This window comes from Oncorhynchus kisutch, linkage group LG9 (assembly GCF_002021735.2).
Source record: "Oncorhynchus kisutch isolate 150728-3 linkage group LG9, Okis_V2, whole genome shotgun sequence".
In the NCBI taxonomy this organism is placed as follows: Eukaryota; Metazoa; Chordata; class Actinopteri; order Salmoniformes; family Salmonidae; genus Oncorhynchus; species Oncorhynchus kisutch.
The window spans coordinates 25,259,259-25,283,429 of NC_034182.2; the positions used below are offsets into that span (position 1 = coordinate 25,259,259).

A 24,171-nucleotide genomic window follows, 5' to 3' on the forward strand; every position below is an offset into this window, starting at 1 on the left:
ACCAGTTGTCATGGTTTTAGGAGCCCCAGCTAGTGGGAAGGGTGGTTGGAGGATTAAGGCGGCCATTTTGGAGACAGCTGGCCCAGGTCTCTGTGTGTGCTGCCCCCTGTCCCGCTCACTGTCGCTTGGGGGGGGGGGGCTATCATTGTGTAAGGATTAAAGCTTCCTATGTGTCAGACTATTACACTGGGAGGGGGAGGACAGAGAGAGAGGGAAAATGAAAGAGAAAATGAAAGAGGGTGAGTATGAAAGAGAGTATGACAGAGAGAAAGAAGGGGGGTGAGGGGGGCCTCTACAGCTGCACTTTCAATCACACAAGCACTGATTATCCCTTTCACACACACACAGGCACGCACGCACACACACACACACACACACACACACACACACACACACACACACACACACACACACACACACACACACACACACACCCCAGAACCACAGAGGAACTGAAACATACAAAAAGAAAGTGAGGCCAAAAAAGGCAGAATAAGTAGATGGCTATAGCGTCCAGTCAAAGGAACTGTGAGACAGACAGCCAGACATACAGAGCGGTGAGACAAACAGAGAGACAGAGCACACTCCGACATACAGAACATGTTGACATGCAAACAGAATACTTAAACAGATAGATGAATAGTCTGCGACCAGCTATACTGAGACAGACAGAGTGATAAACAATATACACAGACAGACAACCAAAAAGCTATGTTTTCACCATCAGAAGTATTTTATTTTCTGTTTTTGACATAAAAAAATATGGGAAGCACGTGTTATCATCATAACTACAAAAAAAACAATGGTTGGGAAAAAACATAGGAAGGCAAAATAAAGTAGTAAAACTAAACTGATCTAATGTAGGACACAGAGCAGACCATTTCTGCAGGGCAGAAAACTTGGAACTCTCAAGTGCTTTGAGAGAGAGAGGGAGAGGAGGTAAGAGGGAACAGCAGGGAGGGTGAGAGGGAAGAGGAGGAGAGAAAGAGAAAGGGAAGAGGAAAGAGACAACAGACATGGAGGGATGAGGTTATCCATCTGACATAGTTCCTCCTGGTCCTCGGGAGGTTCAGTTGATTTATACACCAGTTTCTGCTATACTTCAACACCAGCCTGGTACCAAAACTTCACAACAGTGAAACATAACACAATCTATTTGGCTGTCAGGCTACTTCTGTATGTCCCTGTGCAGATATATCCAATAAATTATGGATAAACCAATTACAATCACTGATATAAGTCATCATTGTTCATTTCTCAGGTTCCTGCTGTTATGGTCACTCACAACAGCAAGAACCAGGATTGCCAAAATACATTGTATATACGGACTGGTCAATGTAACGCTATCATGATCACCATCATAATCTCTTGTTTCAATGGATGTATAGACAGTAGTGTACACAGTCAGTGCAACTCCATTGAAACATCAATACAGCAGCAAGACAGTTTAAAAAGTCAGTAAAAAAAAGAACTACAAATAGTAACAGGGTTAATATATACAAGGAAACGGCCACTACTACACCAGCCTGTTTTGGTATGGAGATCGTACCATAGATCCTAAAAAGTGGAAAACACATTTTTCTCCTCCCACTTCATCCCCATTTTAAAATTCAAATGTGAATTTCATTCATATGTTTGACTAGAACTAGCTGCTCTCTAAAACATACATCCCTGCTCATCTATTCAATTGCGATCCAACGCACATAACGACACTGGTTGCCGTTACACTACAAGACAATTCTGTGACATCATGTGGTCAATAAGGCCTCGTTGTGTTCTTTGAGATAGTGATATCGTAACCATGCCGACTGAGTTAAAACTTCACAACAATCTAACCTTCTACTATAGACAAAATAGACCCAACTGACTAGTACCAAAACTACACAGAATTAAAATCAATCATTCTAGAATCAATTCTAATTATATGAAGAAAATACATTCCCTTGTCAGGGCCTTAGAAAAAACTGACTGATGCCATTAAGCAGCCAATCATGTCTTTTTACTCAGTAGTGTCCACAGGTTTCTCTGCTTCCTTCCCAGATGCAGCAGTGATTGGCTGATTCTCTAAGGTAACACGTTTCTCAGGAGCATTGGCCAATCGTTACTTTTCATCCTCCTTTCCATTTGCTGAGACCGAACTCGGATCCTCCGTAGTGTCATTGTCATTGGTCAGGGTGGCGGGAGGAGGAGTCTCGGTGGGAACGTTGGTCAACACAGGGTGTGTCTTCATGTGTCCCTGTTGATGGAAACAGAACATAACTTTAATTATAATATATTTGCTAACATAACACAAACAAACACAGTAAAAGATAAGAAATAGAGTGATTTGCACCATACTATTTTCATTTTCCAACCTCAAGAATCAAAAGTTAGCTTCTGTCAAGTGTTCTGTATATCCATAAGAACATATGGTACTACTACATTCTATCCTTATCTTATGCTTTTCAGACCTTTAATCCACTGCGACTGGCGTATGCCTTCCCACACAGGGTGCAGGAGTAGGGTTTGGAGGGCGTTGAGGCTGGGGTGGCTAGCTGGGAGGCCTCTGGTTCCTCTGGAGCCCTCTCACTCTCCTCCGTGGAGCTAGGGGTGTGCTTCTCTATCTCAGGCCCCTCGACCGATGAGGTTTCTCCGGATGCTGTGCTCTCACTTGCCCCTTCAAGTGGGTCTGTCTCCCCTTCAGGACTGGGCTCCGGTGGGGTGATACTGGGGGACTGGGCTGGCTCTGAAGCTGCTTCAGGGCTGGCAGGAGGGGTGAGCGTGGGTGAAGGGTTGAGGGTGGCAGGGGATTTTGGGGTGGAATCAGATTCAGGACTGGAGATGAGTCCATCTGGAGAGTTAGTCTGGTTCACTGTGGTTGAGCCAGAGCCATTGATGAGCCCTCCTGACCTACTACCATCAGTATCAGCTGGTCTAGAGACACAGAGGGCAAGAGGGATGTTTTCCTCCTCCTCTTCCTCACCATTCCCCACTGAGGCTGGCAAGGAGCTGGTCAAGGATGTCTTGGGTAGACTAAATGGGCTGGCGTTCGAAAGGTCAGCCGGGGAGTCTTGCAAGTCTTCCAGAGAGGCTGCAGATGGGCCGGAGTCTGACTCAGATCTTTCCCCCAGGATCATGGGGTCTTCTAGGGAGGGATTATGGGTCAGAGGTGGGCTAATGCTGTCCGTGGAGGGCGAGGGTTCACACTCCCCCTCTATAGGTGGGCTCGGGTCAGCTGCCTGGGATTGCTTGGTAGCCGGACCTCCGAAGTCTAAGCTGCTGACCAGCGAGTCAGGGTTAGAGATGGAACTGGTCATTTTTAAAGCCAGGGGGTGCAGGCCTTGGAGGCTGGAGGGTTTGGATGGAGAGGCTGTGGTCATTTGGCCCAGATCTTCTTGGGTCATATCTGTACCTTCCTCCCCCTCTCCCCCTGGGGGTATCTGGCCCCCCAGGTGCATGCGGATGTGGTGCTGCAGCACCAGGGCATTGGTGAACTTGCGCGGGCACAGCGGGCAGGAGTTCTGGGTGCGGGCGTTGGGCGGGCGTGCACGGTGGGTGGCGAGGTGGGCCCTCAGGCTTCCTTTAGTGGAGAAGGAGCGTCCACACAGCTTACAGGGGAAGGGGCGTTCGCCCAGGTGCGTGGCCTGGTGGAGACTCAGGGCCCTGGGGCAGGAGAGCACCCGCAGGCACACCCCACACTGGTTAGGGGCCAGGGCGGGATTGTTGGATACAGGGAGACCCTGTCCCCGGGTGCTCACCATGGCCTCAGTGTTTGGGTTGGGGCCAAGGCCCAGGGCTGCCATCATCTCCCTGCGGTAGGCGCTGGAGCTTGTGGTCAGGTCGTGGCCGTGGGTTTCCCCGTTTGAGGAGCCGTCTGCTGGGCCGCAGGAGGAAAACTGGCCCCCGCCCTGGGGCTGCTTCTCCAACTTCTGGACCAGTCGCTGCAACTTGGAGGTGTCGGAGGTTTGAGTGAAGGAGGTGGTGGAGGAGGAGGACGGGGAGGAAGTGGGGAGTTTAGGATAGGGAGGGAAGGGAAGCTGAGTGTGGGGGGAGGTGAGGTGGGAGGTAGAGGGGTGGGTCCCCGGGGAACGGAGGAGGGCGAGGTGGTGGGGCGAGGGTCCTCCGGGGAAAAGGATTTTGGGGAAGTGGGCCAGCTGGGAGTAGGGGGAGCCTGGGTGGAGGGCGGAGTGTGGAGGGGTGTTCTCATCAAACCTCTGCTGCTTCGCCCCTTTGAACTGGCTACCCATGGAGGATGAGGATGATGGCGGTAACACACTACCTGAGGCGCTGCCTGCTGCAGCAGAGGCCCTGTTCAGCTGTAAAAGGGAGTGAGCCGTGGACAACAGTGCCATATCCATACTGGGTGGCATAGGTATAGAGGAAGGGGAGGGGCGAGGAGATGCCCCGGAAAGGAAACCGAGCGCCATTCCCTCCGTCATTCCTTTCACGCCTCCGAACGGCGGCTCCTCGTCTTCTGCCCGGCGCTTCCTACGTCTCTGGCCGGTGGTGGCAACGACGGGAGCAGGGCTGGGCTGCTCCAGAGCCGGGGGGAGGAGCGAGAGCGACAGCTCAGGGTTCTGCTCGCGGTGACGCAGGAAGTGGGCCTTGAGGTTCCCGCGGGTGGTAAAGCGACTGAGGCAGACGGGACAATGGTAGGGCCTCTCACCCGTGTGGGAGCGCAGGTGGATCTGTAGCGAGGAATCACTGCTCAAGACCTTCCCACAAAACTTACAGGCATGCTGAGGACGTCCTGCTGAGGACAAGGACCCCAGGGAGGAGCTGGACTGCAGCAGGTGGTCCTGGGAGTGGCTGGAGGTGGGGAGGGGTGGCGTGGGGAAGCTGACCCCGTTGCTGTGGCCAAAGGGGGAGGTGTTGGAGGATTTCTCGTGGAGATAGTGCGGGGGGAGACCCAGGGACAGAGGATGCATGGAGGAGACTATCGAGGAGCTCCAAGTGGTGGAGGAAGAGGATGAGGGTGAGGTAGAGGAGTTTGGGGCTCTGCTCCCATTAGTGTGAGAGGAGAGGCTGGGCTTGGACACAGTGAGCTGGGGGAGGAGGGAGGGGAGGCCGGCCAGGAGAGGGGAGGCTGAGGATTTGACAGGGGCAGAGCAGGGATGATGTGGTGGGGAAGGGGATCCTGCTGTAGGTATTTGGTTCTTCTCTCCACTACCAGCCTGGGAGGTGTCTTGGGTATAGATGGCCCCTCCTAACCGGAGGACATGCCTACAGATCTCCTCAGTCATCTGCATCTGGTGGATCTGCCTCTGCTGCAGCACCCTCAGCTCCTCCAGGAGCACAGCCAGGGTCGGTGGCACCTGGATCTGGCCTAGCCCTGGCACCAGGGGGCTGGAGCCATTCTGATGCCCAGGACTGGTGCTCTCCCGGTGGGGAGGGAGGCTAGACGAGGAGGAGGACAAGGAGGAGGTAGTGATGGTGGCAGAGCTGCCCATCTGTGGTGAGGTCATAGTGGCGTGGGAGTGGGCCTGATGGGAGAGGGGGTGGCCCGATGTCTGATTGAGGTTGAGTGGCAGGGATTGGGTCTGGGAGGATAAAGAGGGGTGAGGGAAGTCTGGAGAGAGGGATGAGTGGGTGTTGGGAAGAGAGGTGGTGTAGGGGGCGATGTGGCTGGGCCAGTGGGGGGGTGGAGAGCTTTCGCTGGGGAGGGAGGGCGCGTGGAGACCCCCGGGGGATGGCCGTGGGGCCAGGGGGGGCTGTCGGCCTTCGAGCGAGGTGGGGGAGGACGAGGAGGAACCAGATGAGGTCAGTTCTGAGCCCAGAGACATGGACGGTGACTTTGCTGACAGCTGGTCATCTATGGACAGAGAGAGAAACAGAAGGATTAGGACTGGTACCTTTTCATCCCTTTATTCAACCAAATGAAAAGTTCAGTTTCATGATCAAATTGTTGATGTTAAGTCCTCATAAGAACCATGAAAGACAGGGTGCGAGCCTCATTCTTTATGGAAGTGAAGTGGGAGCTCAAAGTAAGTCTATAAGACCTAACTTTTAACTGTAATCATCGATTACAACAATTGCTAATGTTTCCATATTAAATTCAAGCTTAAAGCTTCAGTCTTCTCATGTAAAGCAATGCATTAGAAAATATTGATATAGTAGTCTACAAACATGCCGAGAGTCACAGTCTTTCCCCTTACATTATCTTGTCTTCTGTCCACTCTATTTCTTTCCTGAGGAAAACTCTCCAAACATCTTCTGACAACACAAACCACCTTGTTGCTATGGCAACATGTTTAAAAGGACAATGGCCATAGCCAAGAAAACCCATAACCCCTTCTAACCCGCCCCTCACTCCAGCAGTTCACGTCTTTCATCTCCCTATTCACCCTTCCCCCCTGACGTCACATCAGGGGTCAGAGGTCGGGACACGCTAAGAGTTCTGGGCACTGTCCAGAGGCTTGTGATTGGTCTGCTCCTCAGATCTTTAGAGCTCTGGGGTCAAATTCTTTCAGAATCTTGAGCACAGAGTGAGAAAGAGAGAGAAACAAAAGAAGGGGGGGTGGACAATGGAAAGACAAACTAACTATTCCCTCCTAGAGGGATAGTGATGGTATTAATGACTGTACTACTGCTGCCAAATAGTCCGCCTTGGTTCTTTTCGCAGAATTAAAGGTGTTCAAAACCTGTCCCTCGCTGTGGAAATTTACCTGCAGAAGTTCTAAGAAGTCATTTGTATTTTTAAAGTGTGTTTGTGCAGCAAATGCAATTCAATTGAAGGTACATGCACTCTGCATTCTACCCCCTTTGAATTTTACACACTGAGCACCCCCCAACTGGGTAGGTGTATACAGTCAATAGAATTGGGGGTAGAGTGGGAAGTATTCAGCAGTGAGCATTCAGGGGGGGGGGGGGGGGGGGGCAAGGAGGAAATGAAACATGAGGGAGAAAAGCATGGAGAGAAGAAGAGAACACGGAGAGAGATTAATCTTTACCAAAAAGACCCCTCCTCCACCCACGGATCCAGCCTCATTGTTGGTGGATAGGGAGACTTTCCTCTAAGTAATGAAAGACCTCCAGTAGTCATTCTGAGCAGACTGCTAGTTTCCTGGAGGACTAAGCATCACAGGAAAATGGCCACAGATGGATGTTACCATCCATATCACAGGGACAAGTTGGAGCTCATACCTGGAGCTCTACCCTACTGGGGCCCATTGCAGAGCTAAAGCAGACTGAGCAATCCACCAAACTCTCATTTATTGCAAGAGGCAATGGCTTTTTGTAAATATAAAATATGCAAACATAAAACACAGACATACACAGATCAAGTTATGATGATTGATCACCTGAGTAAAACGACTTTCTAGATGTGAAAAGCAATATGTGAGGAGGAATGTACATATATAAAGTGCATCTATATTAAAATAAACAACCTGTAACTTTAGGGATTTTAAATCATGTTTCTACACCTTATCTAACGTTACCTTATTAAACCCGATTGATCACCATTATAGTTGTAAATTACAACCTGTAACTTTAGTTGTTGCTTCATTCATTCATAGAACTATAGGGAGTATCATAGGAATGAAAACATACGCATGCCTTAGAATACCCATAATAAACTTTTCTCACCGTGCGATAGTAACCGCGTGCCCCCCGGGTCCGAGTTAACGAGCTGCTGGGGTCGTTTCTGCTTCCGGCGTGACATGATTCACGAGGAGACGGAAAGAAAGGGGGCATCAGCCGATTAAACAGCACTGGCCACTTTAAAACCACTTGTAGGCTTCGAGTTCCAGAATCGGTCAAAACTCAAATTTCAGGAAAATGTGAATGTCCAGTCTGCATCTAGATGACGTTATCGAATGTTTATCCCTTGCACGTAAGAAAACAAAGAGAGGTAGAAATAGAAATCCGTATCAACGCACCGTGTCATATGAGGCTGCCGTTAGTGCGTGTGGCTGTTTTTCTAAAATCGTCTCTCGCTCTCCAAACTTGCCCAATTTGTGGCGCCCCCACCCCCGCTCCCTTGCATACACATAGCCTAGGCAAGCACACATAATAACATGCACACACACACATACAATCTCTTCGTGCTCCTCACTGCTATTTGCATTTCAATGGCGCGGAACACCGACTCCCTGGTTTTCCCTTTTCTCTCTGTATTCCCTTCACGCCATCACTAAACTCTCAATCAAATATGATCATAAGGGTGTTAAAATCCACATGAATAAATCAAATATATGACTTTACTTGTTGCATGCTGTTTGAACCCATTCAACCACAATTTATTGACGAACTTTGAAATGTTGCCTAGTTTCATGGACCATTATTTTGGCACAACATTTGGAGGAATTAAGTGATAGCAAATGTTTGTACTAGCCTTTGTAAATAAGTTAATAAATAACCAAATCAGAATCCTTATCAAACACACGAAATACTGATTATATTTGTGGTAGCTAAATTATACTAGTTTACTCTACAAGTGGTCAAGAGACTGGGAAATAATAATAGCCTTATCATTGCAATATAGGTGATCATTATGTGCTAATTATTCACGGAGAGGGCAAGAGGGATCATATAGGCCAACCGTTGCAGAATGAATGAGCACATTTGCACACAGATTTACATATGGCTAATTATCAACAAAGAGGTGGTGTGAGACTGTTGAAGCAGTTCCATCCTTCCGCATCAGAACATGCATGTGTTCCATTCCATGTCACTCTACACACTGACCCCCCCTCCCCCCCTTCTACCAGTGTCCTGGTGCGCAGGCAGAGCTTTATTTAAAAGGCAAAGAATAGATGGGAATCTACGACAATGGCGCACTGGACACAGTTGAGTGAGCACCTCTTCTCTCTCACTATGAACCCCCGGATCCAGTGCTGCTCCAGCACAATGCCCTCTTTCACCCCCCGCCTTTACTCCTGTACCACGTGGAGGAGGGATAAAAAAAAAAGAGCGAGAGAGAAAAGGGACCCTTTTTAAGTAGGTGTCTCGCATACATGTCCCACTCAATACATGGCGGACAGGAATGAACAGCAAAAGGCTGGTTAAATGGAACCAAAATAATTCATCTCACCTCATTTGCTCACATCGTATATAGACTTGTTTCTACTGTATTATTGACTGTATGTTTGTTTTACTCCATGTGTAACTCTGTGTCGTTGTATGTGTCGAACTGCTTTGCTTTATCTTGGCCAGGGCGCAATTGTAAATGAGAACTTGTTCTCAACTTGCCTACCTAGTTAAATAAAGGTGAAATAAATAAAAATAAAAATAGCATGGTGAATACAATGATTGTACAAAGATGTGTGAGGATTAAACCAATGCCAAGTAAATAAAAAGCATAGCATCAACCTGTATAAACAAATAATAAAGTATTCCAAACATGAATAGGCAAAACGTTACCAAAACTTTCACTAGTAAAAATGGATGCCCTTTCAAATCACATTTTATTTGTCACATGCACCGAATACAACAGGTGTAAACCTTACAATAATACAATGCTTACTACAAGCCCTTTACAAACAATGCATTATTTTACCAACAACGCAGAACTCAATAAAAACGTGTAATTATCCTTCCATGTTATTATTAAGGAATATATTTAACTTTAGTTTTGACTACATAAGTCAACAAGTAATACCTATTTTATTACGTATATAATAAAGGACTTATTTGATTGGTCCCTTGAAATTTCTAGCAAGCCAATCAGAATTTTCATTCGAGCCCGCTTCAAAGACATGTACTGTAGCTAGCTAGTAAACCTTTAGCATCAAAACATTTCTCAAACGTCCTACTTTTGCCCAATTAAACAGGCAAGTTTGTTGAACCCATTGAGTATCGTACACAGCTACATTTTTATAGTTGTAGCTAGCCACTAATTTCAGAAATAAATGTTAGAACTAACGTTACAGATATTTGTAGCAGTATGACAGTTAGCTAGCATGCTAGTATGCTAAGGATGGCGGAGGTTGGATGTGGCATACCTTGTATTGCGACACGTTACATCATCAACCTCTGTGTGTGAAGTGAGTGTCTGTGAAGTTTCACCAAGTTGTTCTTGTCCCCGACAGCCATGTCTATGTGCGACGACACTCTGCTCTGCAACTACCCAAAGTGTCGGGCGAAGCTGTGTGGGTTCGCCTGGGTCACAGCTTGCTCTCACGCCTTCTGTGACCAACATGGATCCGGAGAGTTCAGCCGCTCCCCGGCAATATGCCCGGCCTGCTCCTCTGCACTCTCGGGAAAGCTGGACATCGTGCGCACTGAGCTGTCGCCATCTGAGGAGTACAAGGCCATGGTGTTGGCGGGACTGAGGCCAGAGACAGTGCTGGACATAAGCGCCCGTGCCCTGGCTTTCTGGACTTACCAGGTATGTCAGTGTGTTGCCTATGACATTCACAGTATGTAATTACTCCATAGTTTATCTCAGGCCTGGTCCAGGAGACCCTCCGGGTATGCAGGCTTTTGTTCCAGCCTGGCACTAACACAATTGATTCTACTGATCAAACCAAGCCTGCACACCCTGTGGGTCCCCAGGACAAGGGATGAAGGGCACAATTCAAGAAATGGGAGTGTCAAATCTGTCTTATACCATCACCTTCTAATGGTGTGTGTGCTTGTGTCCGACATGCGTGTGCATGTGTGTGTGTTGCAGGTGCACCAGGAGCGTATGTTCCAGGAGTACAGTCTGTCCCGGGCCGAGGGTCAGGTGAAACAGATGGAGAAGGTGCTGACCCAGCAGAACCAGAGCAGAGAGCTTGAGCTCAATGCCATGAGAGGGGAGGTCACCTCACTGAAGAAGGTACCACCTTTACGTCACATCAGACCCTGGAGTGGACAAGCTTAGTCTCCTATTGGGTGCAGGCTTTTGCTCCATTTGCTCACTAACACCTGATTCAACTCATCACAATTAGTGCTGCTCGGCCAGAACAAATGCCTTGCACCCAGAAACCCACTGTGGCCCTTCACCACCCAAAATGAATGCTCAGCCCTAACCATAACCCAATCACTTTTATTTAGCCTTCTTATATACTCTACCTCGTTATCGCCCTCCATCTCCTTGGTATCCCTCTCTCGTCTCTTTCAGGTGATGGAGGAGTACAAGAGGAAGTACAGTGAGGTGTCAGAGCGTCTGATGGAGAGGAACAGACAGTACCAGAAGCTACAGGGGCTCTATGACTCGCTGAGGCTACGCAACATGGTGGTGGGGGACAGAGAGGCACCACGCCAGCCAGGACCCCCGGAGTTCAACACAGGTTAGAGAGGGAGGAGGGTCTGAATCCTGATTAGAGACGCATCTTGGAGTTCTGTCTGTGTGAAATAATGTGTGTATGTCGTTAGGAATTTGCTTGAAAGTTTGAGTTCAGCTTGCTTGTCTCAACTCAGAACTTCCCCATAGGATTGGTTAAAAACAAGGATTGGTTCAAAACAAAACGTATAAGAGGCGTAGAGAATACCAGGTCTGGAGATTCAACCCCCTACCCGTTTCCCAGGGGTGGTCAGGCAGCCCTCTCCCCGAGGGAGTCCTCACTTCCTGGGCATGGGCCCTGAGGGGGACAGCCGCCTTTTCTCCTCTCTGGAGCCCGATGCTGGAGCCAAGACCTTCTTCCAGTTCAGCTCTCCTGCCAGAGACAGGGGCCGGGCCTTACTCAAGAAATACTGAGACTAGAATTCCAATTCTAGAACTCCAGGATTAGAATGAATAGAATAATTGTATGTCTGACTGAGGCAACGCTGGTTGGGTACCTGGCTGCTGGATCAATGACAGCATTATCATAGTGTAGACTGTCAGGTTATCTAAGGATGGTTTGATATTCATATTGTAGTTGCCTTTTTCTTACCCGAAGTTACTGTATCTTGACAAAATGCTCTGATACAACATTTACGCTTGCATTGCACTTATTTTGTCAATAAAATTCAGCATGACCATTGTAAGAAAGGTGTATGTTATTCTACTAAAATGTTATTTTTCACTGAAATGTTTGATTACCTTCCAGTGAAAGAGGATCAACTATATAAAGCATGCATGTGAAATCATGTCCACATTGGAGAAAGACACAATATTTGGGGAATGGGGATGTTTGTTTTAATGTCTTGAACACATAAGCCTGACACCATTGTCATCGCAATGAATTATCATATTGTAGGCAGTCATTTACAAAATCCCCCAGCCTCCCTCCCACAAAATACAAAAAAAAAGAAATATTTATAAATATGTACAAACAGTGTATTCCTAAAGACTAACATAGCAAGGATCTACTATTTACAAAACTCACACATGAAAACATTTTGAGAAAAGAAAAAAAAAACAGGCACTCGCTCATCATGCTTCTTCCCTCCGCCGCCCTCCTCCTCCTCTCATTCACTCTGGGGCTTGTAACTGACAGAGGCTGCAGTCTGAGCCTGGACATTCTGTCTCTTGCCATTGACGATGAGGAGTAGGGGAGAGTCCACTCGTATACTGCGGAAGTCAAACGTCTGCAGGAGGCACAGGGGAGAAGAGAGAATAGATCAGAGAATCAGAAATGTTGCGAGTATCAAGAATTGCGTTTGTTAATGTAACATCATACCTAATACAGAGAGGATTTGCATCTTTGGACAGTGCAATCACAGTTTGTATTCTAGTCAGATGCTTTGTGTATGTTTATAGCACAAGTACTGCATGTTGTTGTAGACACTGACCTGTTTTCACAATGTTATAACATTCCTTTCACAAGTTGTGTGCAGTGGTCCATGTTAGCTGGAGAGAGAGAGAGAGACTGACCTGGTCCTTGTGGGCTACACTGTGGCGTTTGACCTGGGGCTCTGGGATGACCACGGAGTCGCCAATCAGAACACCCCAACTGTCTGCCGTGTTATAAACCATGATCACGCAGCAGGTCTCCTCACTGTCCACCATGCCAAACGTACTGGGAGAGAGAGAGAGACAGTCACATTACTGTCTATCCACCATAGAGAATGTACAGTAAGAGGACAACTCATCATAAAACTTCATGTTCAACCAAGGGAATGCACTGTATGGTATGGAGAAAAACATTCAGAATTAAGCAAAAGGATATCATTATTTATCATCATTATCTATCATTATTTAAATGCATAAAGAAAAATGTATGCAAACAGACACACAAAGTGCACAGCAGGTCCCACATTACAGATAGCATTCTATCACTAGAAGGTAGACTCACAAGGCCATGCGTCCCTCGGAGGCCAGGCTGAACACCACCTTGCCCAGGGCAGCCACCCCAGTGTTGTGGCCGTGTGTCAAGGCAGACAGGTTGCGGGGCTCCAGGCTCCCAACGCGGCCTGCGGGGGAGCGGAACTGAGGGGAGGAGCACGGCCCCAGGGCCGACGTGCTGAGGTTGGAGAGCATTGTCCGCAGGCGCCGGGCCTTCACCTTCCCCTGTAGGGGTGAAAGAGTAGCAGACTAACAAGTGAGAAAGAATAGTACTCTGCCACCACCTACTGGTGATTTATAACACAATTTCCTTTGCATAGGTGAATGGTAATAAGAAATGCGTTTGTAATTATTTATTGAGTTTACATCCTAGGCAGATCCCATGAACTGCTGATAGATGTAGTTTGGAGACTGATGTGCCCTGTGCAGTTTATCTATGAGAATGTGGGTGGTTCTCCTGTCCTACCTTGTTCTCTGTGAGTGCTGTGAGTTTCTCCAGGTATTCCATCAGCTGCCTCTCCCTCTCTGGAGGCTCCTCCCATGCGGGGTCCAGTGCCGCAGCCCGGCTGTACCCCCCCAGCGCAGACCCAAACATCTCCTCATACTGGAACAGCTGAAGGAGGGGACACAATCATGCATTTTTCTGATGTAATTAATGTCTCACATGCCTAGTGTAACAATCATATCAGAATATGTAAACGATGTGTTACCGTGGCTCTGTTGAAGTGTAGATCAGGGTTGGAGGTTTCTGTTCGGTCCACTTTCTCCTGAGAGAGAGAACAGAGAGGAAAGGAATTATATAGTGTTGCTGAACAACGATTATTGCCCGAGAATTAAATTGACTTGCCCATACTGTCCAGTCAGGCTTCTGTAAAAAAAACACACAAAAAAAACAGTTTGGTGTGCGTGTGTGGACATAATAACTCACAGCCTGTGCATAGGCACTCAGAGCCTGTTGAGACATCTGTGGATTCTGTCCGCAGGTGAAGAACAGGGAGATGTAGGCGTTTCCTAGGATGTCTGTCAAAAAAATGCCAATAACTCAAATGTTCCACTCATATTCAGCACTAGAAGACATTCTTCTCATACCAGTCATTTACATAGATGCTGATCTTTTATCCTCTCTTTTGAGAACGTGAATTACAGCCAAAATCATTTCCCACCATGCTTAGACCCATCCACATCTCCATCGTATGTAACTGTACCCATACTCCACCCCAGTAACCCCATGTGAAATGTGAATATCTGTTATGAGACTACCCATCATACTCACACCAGGAGGTGCCGTCTGTGACGTCCAGCTGTACAGCCTGCCTGGCCATGTCCACACTCTCCAGGACCCTCTTCCCCTGCTCATCAACACCCGGTAGCTGCCTCAGCACCATGGACAGACTGCGCAGAGACACCTTGTTCTTTTTCTGGGAGGGAGGGAGAAAATATATGTGATGAGGATAATCCAGATAAAACCAGGAAATCCACAGCCTGTGTGGTCCAGCACAATTATGCCAGATTTGGAATGGGTTCCAAACCGACACACTGCCGTTTGACTCTTCCTCTATAGTGCCCATCTTTCCATCACTGTACTCTCTCTTCAATAAAGCAAAACAATATTGCCCAACTCCTTAAAAAAATATTATAAATGGATATTGGTTTGGGGGGTAGGTCAATGTAAATGATTTAGGAATAGAGGATAAAAGAGACCTTTGTGAACAAAAGATGAAGTTAAAAAGAAAGAGAGAGACAAAGAAAGGTGGAAACAATGGGAGAGGAAGAGCTATGGCTTGGAAGGCTGAGAGAAACAGCTGTTGTTTGTGTAGGACTAAGGCTATAACCAGTGTTGCGCACTTTACATGCATTCTATTCATGTTATCCTCTCAGCAAGGCTCTACTGAATACTTTATTCTCAACACAATAACAGTACGACACTGACATCGCTCTCTCCAGTTAACCTCAAGAGCTTTGCGATTTCTGCGGTCTATAAATTAAATAACGCGCAGCTACGCAAATAAAATGTATAACTACTGTATTGTTGCTAACCTGCTGCAGGGCTCCAGTGAAACAAGTCTTGGCGGTGGTCAGGTCTCCTTTCTTCCAGTACTGCTCCCCCAGGATATTCCAGCCCTCCACCAGCCCAGGTTCCAGCTTCACAGCCCTGGACAGGCACTCCTCGGCGGTGGTGCTAAACTCTGGTGCCACCCCCAGGCAGCGGCCCCGCAGCAGCAGGAACTCGGCGCTGTGCTTATACGACTCTGGAGAAGACAGAGAGATTATTCTGTAGTCAATTGAATTATTTTGTGTTTGAAGATGTAACCCCACATATTAGATATCAAATGGAGGCAAAGCTCAACTCAATGAGCACTGAGCTTATGTAACCTCGTCCCCAGGCTCAATTGCTACTGTATGAGAGAGCTGGCTGGTGGACGACAACAGCGCTTATAAGACTAGATGAGATGGGTGGACACAAATAGTCTTAGTTATGTAAGTCATTGATGAATACATAATGCATAAAGACATTCCTCTCCAGTCAGGTAAGTGTGAGTACTGAATAGTGCAGTAAAATATATATGTGTAGCTAAACATTGAAATGCCAAATGGATACAAAGCTATCATGCAAAATGTCAGTATATAATTTTTTACATGTGTAGTTACTAAATCACAGCACACCTTCCTTTTCTGTTCTGTCATCTCACCTTCTTTCTCCCTAAGCTTCGTTAGAGTCTTCTCCATCTCCTGTGCCACATCACTCTGTTTCCTCCCTGCATCCTCCACACTGTGAGTCTCAAAGTAATGATCCCGAAAATGATACAACTCATCCACTAGTTCCTGACCCAGAAACAGAGATGGAAACTGGTATTGATACCAGAGAAAGAAACTAGATGCATGATAAGAGACAGATGATGATGCAAGAATATGATTTTGCAATGTGTTGCTGAATAGGACTGGACTGCAAATTGACTTGATGAGGCTAGGATCCTTGCATGAGTGGGTGCATGCATGCTCATTGGCAATGAGGGATCCATTACATTACACATAAGAGTTATTGGAAGAAGGCGTCTTCTGTAAGAGTGAGTTTTATTAAGAGCCCCAACGAGCATTAACATTCATGTAGGGTTTTGAAAGCAAAGGACCGTATCAGTGAGAAAGTTTTAATTGATACACACCTTTATAGGGTTAGTGTTCCCACAGATCGGATATCCATGTTACAGTAGACAGACAGAAGACGGAGGGACAACCTGTGCTAATTATCTATTTGGCATGCCCCCGAACACCTGTGTAATGGAAGAAGGCTGCCAGAAATGTGTCGTCACTGAAAAATACTGTCGGCTACAACTGTGATAAAGCCGGTTAAAACATCGATAGGAAAGTAAAAGGGCTTTATGTTAATAAAACTGTATCACCATTTAGAATCGATTCACGTTAAGATGGAGTATTTGGTTGCTTTATCTGCCAGATGCAGTATCAATATAAGGTCCTGACCTTGGACCTTAAGAAGTAACGATAGAGCAATGTGTATTTTTTAAAGAGCCTATGAGGTATGATGACGCAGCAAGTTTAGCTAGCTAACTTATTTGGCTGCATCATGGCTAGCTGTCTAACGTTAGCAAATGGAGAGAGATTGTAACTAAGAACGATGCACACCATCCAAAGCTAGCTAACGTTAACTAGCTAACTGAGGAGCTTGATGCATAAACATATAGAGAAAAATGACGGTTCGGCAGATTTAGAGACAACCAACTCGGGATAGCTAAAAACCAACCACAAACAGATTTTGGTAGATGAATGACCGTCTGTGTCAGTTGTTATAGTAACGAATCTGGAGGAGAGCGAACTAGCTACCATCAAAGGGAAGATGTTATCTGTCTAACTTTAGACAAGACCTTCATTAAAATAGTCAGGTTAAGAAACCTCATGACAATATATTACATGTAGGGATTATAGCATTATCTTTTGCAATACCTTTAAAATCTGTAGGTCATCTTTCTCAGCCGCAGGATCACCATCCTTATCCACTTCCGCCATCTTTCCCTGGTGGTTGTTGGAAGAATTCAAGAAAACTAAATTGAAAACACAGCACCTGCTGGTTTAGAGGGGTAGTAGGAGAATATTAACATATTCGTTGCTAAACAACTCTTATTTAGTGAATGTATTACATCTAAGTTTGTATTATTTATTTTACCGCAGACTGCTAACTAATGAACTATCTAAATTTGGATAGTTGTTGAACAATAGACATTAAAACAAGCATTTCGCCGGAAGTGTCCCCTTTCGAACCGGAAATGTGTCAGTTTCCAAAACACATCCGTCTTCTGCTCATTTTAACAAATCTATTTATTTTAAATAGCCACGACCTAACATAACCTAAACATATTATTTCAACTACTTCTGCGAAGTGAAAAATCCTACTTGCAATAAAATCGTATGATTTAAAAAAAAGTTACCTGTTAGATGTTCCTCCAACAAGAGGGAACAATTCATGTATTGTTGTTGCCGTGTCCACACATAGCTATTGGTCCACATTATCCCGCTAAACTAACCGAGCCTGTACACTTGATAGCGGTAAAACGCCGCGTGCCGCTTAGGTCGCCCATTTCGCTTGTGGGCGTGCTGGCAGCAAGTTCAATGGTTTGTCAAAAATTCAGCATTGCAAGTTTGTATGAAGGTCTGGTTATTAAATGGGTACATAGTTCAATAGTAATAACCTCTAAAATGCTCTGGTGACAAACACACTTTGCTGCCCAGTTGTCCACATGGCTGGGAGAACATATTCAACTAAGTCAATATGTTACATTTCAAAAATGTTTTTTAAAAACGATGTATTATTAGCTAATTAGCTACAGTGCAGGGTAACTCAAATGAGCTGCTAAATGAGCTAGCTAGCTAACAACAGTTGAAGTTTACATACACCTTAGCCAAATACTTTTAAACTCAGTTTTTCACAATTCCTGACATTTAATCGTAGTAAAAAATCCCTGTCTTAGATCAGTTAGGATGACCTTATTTATTTTAAGAATGTGAAATGTCAGTAATAGTAGAGTGATTTATTTCAGCTTTTATTTCTTTCATCACATTCCAAGTGGGTCAGAAGTTAACATACACTCAATTATCATTTGGTAACATTGCCTTTAAATTGTTTAACATGGGTCAAACGTTTTGGGTAGCCTTCCACAAGCTTCCCACAATAAGTTGGGTGAATTTTGGCCCATTCCTCCTAACAGAGCTGGTGTAACGGAGTCAGGTTTGTAGGCCTCCTTGCTCGCGCACACTTTTTCAACTCTGTCCACAAATTTTCTATAGGATTGTGGTCAGGGCTTTGTGATGGCCACTCCAATACCTTGACTTTGTCCTTAAGCGATTTTGCCACAACTTTGGAAGTATGCTTGGGGTCATTGTCCATATGGAAGACCCATTTGCGACCAAGCTTTAACTTCCTGACTGATATCTTGAGATGTTGCCTCAATATATCCACATCATTTTCATGCCTCATGAAGCCATCTATTTTGTGAAGTGCACCAGTCCCTCCTGCGGCAAAGCACCCTCACAACATGATGCTGCCACCCCTGTGCTTCATGGTTGGGATGGTGTTCTTCGGTTTGCAAGTGTAACAGTATAACTTTAGACCGTCCCCTCGCCCATACCCGGCCGCGAACCAGGGACCCTCTGCACACATCAACAACAGTCACCCATGAAGCATCCCATCGCGAAAGCCGCGGCCCTTGCAGAGCAAGGGGAACTACTATTTCAAGGTCTCAGAGCAAGTGACGTCACCGATTGAAACGCTATTTAGCGCGAATACCGCTAACTAGCTAGCCATTTCACATCCGTTACACAAGCCCCCCCCTTTTCCTCCAAACATAACGATGGTCATTATGGCCAAACAGTTGTATTTTCAGACCAGAGGACATTTCTACAAAAAGTACGATCGTTGTCCATGTGCAGTTGCAAACCATAGTCTGGCTTTTTTTATGGCGGATTTGGAGCAGTGGCTTCTTCCTTGCTGAGCGGCCTTTCAGGTTATGTCGATATAGGACTTGATTTACTGTGGATATAGATACTTTTGTACCTGTTTCCTCCAGCATCTTCACAAGGTATTTTGCTGATGTTCTGGGATTGATTTGCACATTTCGCACCAAAGTACATTTCATCTTTAGGAGAAAGAATGTGTTTCCTTCCGGAGCAGTAGGACGGCCGCGTGGTCCTATGGTGTTTATAATGGCATATTATTGTTTGTACAGATGAATGTGGTACCTTCAGGCATTTGGAAATTGCTCCCAAGGATGAACCAGACTTTTGGAGGTCCACATTTTTTTCCCGAGGTCTTGGATTTCTTTTGATTTTCCCATGATGTCAAGCAAAGAGGCACTGAGTTTGAAGGTAGGCCTTGAAATGAATCCACAGGTACACCTCCAATTGACTCAAATGATGTCAATTCTCCTATCAGAAGCTTCTAAAGTCCTGACATAATTTTCTACAATTTTCCAAGCTGTTTAAAGGCACAGTCTACTTACTGTATGTAAACTTCTGACCCACTGGAATTGTGATACATGTCATGCATAAAGTAGATGTCCTAACTGACTTGCCAACACTATAGTTTGTGAACAAGAATTTTGTGGAGTGGTTGAAAAACGAGTTTTAATGACTCCAACCTAAGTGTATGTAAACTTCCGACTTCAACTGTATCTAGCCAACTTCACATACTGTATAGATAACTAGCTAAGTGAATGCAATATCACCATCTACCTAACTTCATATTGGGTGATATATTGGGTCATGGGTGCACCTCAGCCACGCTCAAGGTCCTAAACGATATCTTATCCGCCATCGATTAGAAACAATACTGTGCAGCCATGTTCATTGACCTTGCCAAGGCTTTCGACTCTGTCAATCACCACATCCTCATCGGCAGACTCGGTAGCCTTGGTTTCTCAAATGATTGCTTCGCCTGGTTCACCAACTACTTCTTTGATAGAGTTCAGTGTGTCAAATCGGAGGGCCTGTTGTCTGGGCCTCTGGCAGTCTCTATGGGGGTGCCACAGGGTTCAATTCTTGGACCAACTCTCTTCTCTGTATACATCAATGATGTCGCTTTTGCTGCTGGTGACTCTCTAATCCACCTCTACGCAGACGACACCATTCTGTATACTTCTGGCCCTTCTTTGGACACTGTGTTAACAACCCTCCAGACGAGCTTCAATGCCATACAACTCTCCTTCTGTGGCCTCCAATTGCTCTTAAATACAAGTAAAACTAAATGCATGCTCTTCAACCGATCGCTGCCTGCACCTGCCCACCCGTCTAACATCACCACTCTGGATGGTTATGACTTAGAATATGTGGACAACTACAAATACCTAGGTGTCTGGTTAGACTGTAAACTCTACTTCCAGACTCACATCAAACATCTCCAATCCAAAGTTAAATCTAGAATTGGCTTCCTATTTCGCAACAAAGCATCCTTCACTCATGCTGCCAAACATACCATCCTACCTATCCTCGACTTCGACGATGTCATTTACAAAATAGCCTCCAATACCCTACTCAATAAATTGGATGCAGTCTATCACAGTGCCATCCGTGTTGTCACCAAATCCCCATATACTACCCACCACTGCGACCTATACGCTCTCGTTGGCTGGCCCTCGCTTCATACTCGTCGCCAAACCCACTGGCTCCAGGTCATCTACAAGAACCTGCTAAGTAAAGTCCCCCCTTATCTCAGCTCGCTGGTCACCATAGCAGCACCCACCTGTAGCACGTGCTCCAGCAGGTATATCTCTCTGGTCACCCCCAAAATCAATTCTTCCTTTGGCCGCCTCTCCTTCCTGTTCTCTGCTGCCAATTACTGGAACGAACTACAAAAATCTCTGAAACTGGAAACACGTATCTCCCTCACTAGCTTTAAGCACCAGCTGTCAGAGCAGCTCACAGATTACTGCACCTGTACATAGCCCATCTATAATTTAGCCCAAACAACTACCTCTTCCCCTACTGTATTTATTTATTTTTGCTCCCTTGCGCCCCATTATTTCTATCTCTACCTTACACATTTTTCCACTGCAAATCTACCATTCCAGTGTTTTACTTGCTATATTGTATTTACTTCGCCACCATAGCCTTTTTTTTTGCCTTTAGCTCCCTTATCTCACCTCATTTGCTCACATTGTATATAGACTTATTTTTCTACTGTATTATTGACTATGCTTGTTTGTTTGTGTAGGCTATTCCTAGAAGTGAAGATGGAGATAATAGTAACATAATATTAAGTGGGGTGTAATTTGACTATAATTTAGTCTTTTTCTTGTGAGGTTTTCTGTCCTCAGATAAAGAGGGCTATGAAATCCTGTCTACATATGAAGAGGTCCCAATGAAGAGCAGTGGTTCTCAGTCCTGGTCCTGGGGACTCAAAGGGGTGCGCAGCTGATTCAAATGATCAACTCATCATCAAAGCTTCAAGTAGTATTTGTGTATTCATTTGTGATGCTATCCTTGATAAGATCCTGTTATTGTCACATACTACACATGCGTGTGCCCATGCATCTATCAATCCAATGTTATCATGAGTTGTTATCAGGGATATTATTATAATCCACAATGACCTGGTGATGTAAAAGTCTAATAATTACATTGTCTTCCATATTCCTACAGATACCTTGTAACTGGAGATTCCTTAAACGATTGCCTCCAGTTAACGTGTAGGGCACTGCAAGGTTGGGTGACCAGGGCCACCTGGGACTGCCTCCTGGAGGAATTCAGGTGTGTGAAGGCTACCTGTGTTCTGCATAACTACATGAGGATGGACACGAGGACCAGGAGGGGATCTGCAGCTCACCGCCGTGTGCCAGAGGAGAAGTCTGCTGCTCTGCAGGATGTTTCAAGGATGGGGTCCATCAACGCAGCAAGAGAGGCAATCTGTGTGATCTTCACCTCCTACTTTTTCGAAAAGCTGTTCTCTAACACCATAGACTACACTATGCACAACCAAAGGCTCTTTTAAGAGCCATTCACATTGCAATAAGAGTATTCTTCCATTTACTTAGCTGCAGTTATTCAGTTCCCAATTTCTCTCCCTTTGATTTCTACTTCTCAGGTGATGGTGCTGTTTAGGTAAGGGTGTGATGTCTGTACAAAAACAAAACAGGATATTTTAAATCACCCATATTGAAAAAATGTAGAACAAGTAGACACCCTATAACCCACACCGACACACTCATGTATCAATCTGATTGATGGATTGTGTTGCGGAGTAATGTGGCTCCTTCCACCTTCATAGAATAGGCAAGACGGCCAACCATGGAGAATATTAAGACACTTCATTATTTCTATAACTACGCTATATTGTTTTTCCTCGTGTGTCCGTTCATGTTTTTCAGCATAAAGAACTCTGCCGCCACTTAGTGTGGTGTGGACACCAGGTGAGGCCACACCTAGATTCCTGTTAAACACTGTCTCTTTTAACTACTTTATTTTCTCAATAACAGTCTCTGTCCTTAACTTCATCCTTCTCTCTTCACCCTAAATCCTCTAGGTTATATCAGCTGTGTCGGTGAACCCCTCCTGCATTGGAACTGACTACATAGAGGCCACAGCATGATCAGAGGTGAGAGGTCACTTGGTCAGGTCAACAGGAAGTATTATTAAAGAGATATTTGACATTGAAATACAGATAGAGATGCAGTAGTCCCAGAGTTAATGATCCAAGGTCAGTTTTGCACCTCATGATTATTATGACTAACATGTTAGAATAAAAAATAAAAACAAGGCTTAAACATGCTCTCTCTCTCCATCTGTCTCTCGTCTGCAGACGATGTTTTGATGTGAGAGGATGCCAACCCGCAGACCTATCATCGCCACCTCACCCACTTTTAAGATCACCTTTGGGCTGACTAGAGACACTATTATGTAATTGTGATGAACTGAGAGAATATTTGGGTTGCACTGTGATTCATTAATCACATGCTGCCTTCCCTGCTCCTATGTTCTTACCTCTTTCCCTTTCTGTCTTTTACACCTCCCGCTACCTCTTTCTTCATCTGTTTTTATAATGCACAAGAGATGTGCATTGAAGTACAGATTGAACTTGTATTTATAATGCATTTTGGTACACGTCTCTACAGGTTTGGATTTTCTAAATTCATATACTTTCGTAAACCCCAAAGGGGGACATTAGGAAAATGTCTGTCTACATAGTTATGTTCGCTACCTCCAAAAGTAGTCAGATGTGGTTCTTAGGCAGTCTGATGCTGCAGTTCGATCCAGCCTGATCCGGTTTTGTCCCACTTCACAGTGGATCTGTTGTGGCATCTGTGTCCTGGAAAATCTGTGTCCACTACAGCAGAAAGGGTCTGACAGAGCGGTTTAATGATAGAAGCCTTAAACTCCTGATTTTGGATTATGTTGATTGGTGCTTTGACATATTTCACTTAGAATTTACAATAGACTGTTTTAATCTCCATGTTTCTCCCTAGCTCTTTTCTTTAGGGCTATGGAGTTGTGTGTAGAATGTGTTTCTTTTGGGGTGAGTCTCTTTATTCATCAAACTTTGTGACAGTTGACTTACTTACTGGCCCAATCTGACTGCGGGTCTTCCCCTTGCTTTCTCTCGTAGCGATGAGCGTGTTGATGAGATCATTTGGTTGAAGACCAACCAATTACAGCGATTTTGGTATGTATTGTGATATGTTGTGCGGCATCATACCTCTTATCTGAGTCTGGGCTAAGCTCTGGGCAGTTTGGTGCAGTCAGTTGGGTGTATTTACTGTTATTATTGTGTGTGTGTGTGTGTGTGTGTGTGTGTACACAAGTGTATTGATGTGTGTGTTTCACCTCAGGTAGGTGTGACTGAAAGCCCCCAGGGATTCAATAGGGCTGGACTGTGATGTCATTGTGGCCAAGGTCAGGGGTCAAACACAATGAATCCATTTGATGTGACATTCCCATCCCAAGAGAGCCCTGATTTGTTTTAACTCAACCCTCTCCTATATCTCCCTCTTTGTCTCTACCTCTCTCTTTCTCCTATCTTAGGTGCATTCCATCAACCACAAGCCAAATGAGATCTGTGG

The 24,171-nt window shown here is 45.6% G+C and overlaps 3 protein-coding genes across 5 annotated transcripts; 1 reads left to right on the forward strand and 2 right to left on the reverse strand.

Annotated features, from left to right (window-relative positions):
- Window positions 1-897: 897 nt before the first annotated feature.
- si:ch211-212k18.5 (sal-like protein 4) lies at window positions 898-7,977 on the reverse strand. The gene is made up of 3 exons (XM_020490750.2): window positions 7,567-7,977; window positions 2,451-5,791; window positions 898-2,236 (listed from the first exon to the last, which is right to left on the reverse strand). The coding sequence occupies exons 1-3, from the start codon at window positions 7,640-7,642 to the stop codon at window positions 2,102-2,104; spliced, it is 3,552 nt and encodes a 1,183-aa protein (XP_020346339.2). The 5' UTR covers window positions 7,643-7,977; the 3' UTR covers window positions 898-2,101.
- A 1,675-nt stretch (window positions 7,978-9,652) lies between these two features.
- On the forward strand, window positions 9,653-11,872 carry ccnb1ip1 (cyclin B1 interacting protein 1). Its single transcript, XM_020490697.2, has 5 exons — window positions 9,653-9,752; window positions 10,011-10,309; window positions 10,595-10,741; window positions 11,027-11,195; window positions 11,433-11,872. The coding sequence occupies exons 2-5, from the start codon at window positions 10,013-10,015 to the stop codon at window positions 11,600-11,602; spliced, it is 783 nt and encodes a 260-aa protein (XP_020346286.1). The 5' UTR covers window positions 9,653-9,752; window positions 10,011-10,012; the 3' UTR covers window positions 11,603-11,872.
- A 130-nt stretch (window positions 11,873-12,002) lies between these two features.
- ttc5 (tetratricopeptide repeat domain 5) lies at window positions 12,003-17,572 on the reverse strand. Of its 3 annotated transcripts, none has more exons than XM_020491466.2 (11): window positions 17,554-17,572; window positions 17,072-17,169; window positions 15,805-15,937; window positions 15,152-15,363; window positions 14,388-14,532; window positions 14,043-14,134; window positions 13,825-13,881; window positions 13,581-13,727; window positions 13,125-13,339; window positions 12,704-12,848; window positions 12,003-12,417 (listed from the first exon to the last, which is right to left on the reverse strand). In XM_020491466.2, exons 2-11 carry the CDS (start codon window positions 17,132-17,134, stop codon window positions 12,298-12,300), a joined length of 1,329 nt encoding a protein of 442 aa, XP_020347055.2. In that variant the 5' UTR covers window positions 17,135-17,169; window positions 17,554-17,572; the 3' UTR covers window positions 12,003-12,297. The 3 variants fall into 3 exon arrangements, with proteins under 3 accessions (XP_020347055.2, XP_031688097.1, XP_031688096.1); XM_031832237.1 differs by lacking the exon at window positions 17,554-17,572 and adding an exon at window positions 16,276-16,401 and having other exon boundaries at window positions 17,072-17,374; XM_031832236.1 differs by lacking the exon at window positions 17,554-17,572 and having other exon boundaries at window positions 16,276-17,167.
- Between the last annotated feature and the right edge of the window lie 6,599 nt (window positions 17,573-24,171).

What these genes read in the sequence shown, in the direction of transcription:
- ccnb1ip1 (XM_020490697.2), top strand. Translation starts at nt 10,013, where the DNA reads ATGTCTATGTGCGACGACACTCTGCTCTGCAACTACCCAAAGTGTCGG. An exon ending in TGGCTTTCTGGACTTACCAG is followed by an intron (nt 10,310 to 10,594) that starts GTATGTCAGTGT and finishes TGTGTGTTGCAG; the next exon opens with GTGCACCAGGAGCGTATGTT. An exon ending in ACCCCCGGAGTTCAACACAG is followed by an intron (nt 11,196 to 11,432) that starts GTTAGAGAGGGA and finishes CCCGTTTCCCAG; the next exon opens with GGGTGGTCAGGCAGCCCTCT.
- ttc5 (XM_020491466.2), bottom strand. Translation starts at nt 17,134, where the DNA reads ATGGCGGAAGTGGATAAGGATGGTGATCCTGCGGCTGAGAAAGATGAC. An exon ending in TGAGTGCCTATGCACAGGCT is followed by an intron (nt 13,882 to 14,042) that starts GTGAGTTATTAT and finishes TCTCTCTCTCAG; the next exon opens with GAGAAAGTGGACCGAACAGA. An exon ending in GTGTAGCCCACAAGGACCAG is followed by an intron (nt 12,418 to 12,703) that starts GTCAGTCTCTCT and finishes TGCCTCCTGCAG; the next exon opens with ACGTTTGACTTCCGCAGTAT.
- si:ch211-212k18.5 (XM_020490750.2), bottom strand. Translation starts at nt 7,642, where the DNA reads ATGTCACGCCGGAAGCAGAAACGACCCCAGCAGCTCGTTAACTCGGAC. An exon ending in CACGCGGTTACTATCGCACG is followed by an intron (nt 5,792 to 7,566) that starts GTGAGAAAAGTT and finishes CTCTGTCCATAG; the next exon opens with ATGACCAGCTGTCAGCAAAG. An exon ending in CCAGTCGCAGTGGATTAAAG is followed by an intron (nt 2,237 to 2,450) that starts GTCTGAAAAGCA and finishes TTCCATCAACAG; the next exon opens with GGACACATGAAGACACACCC.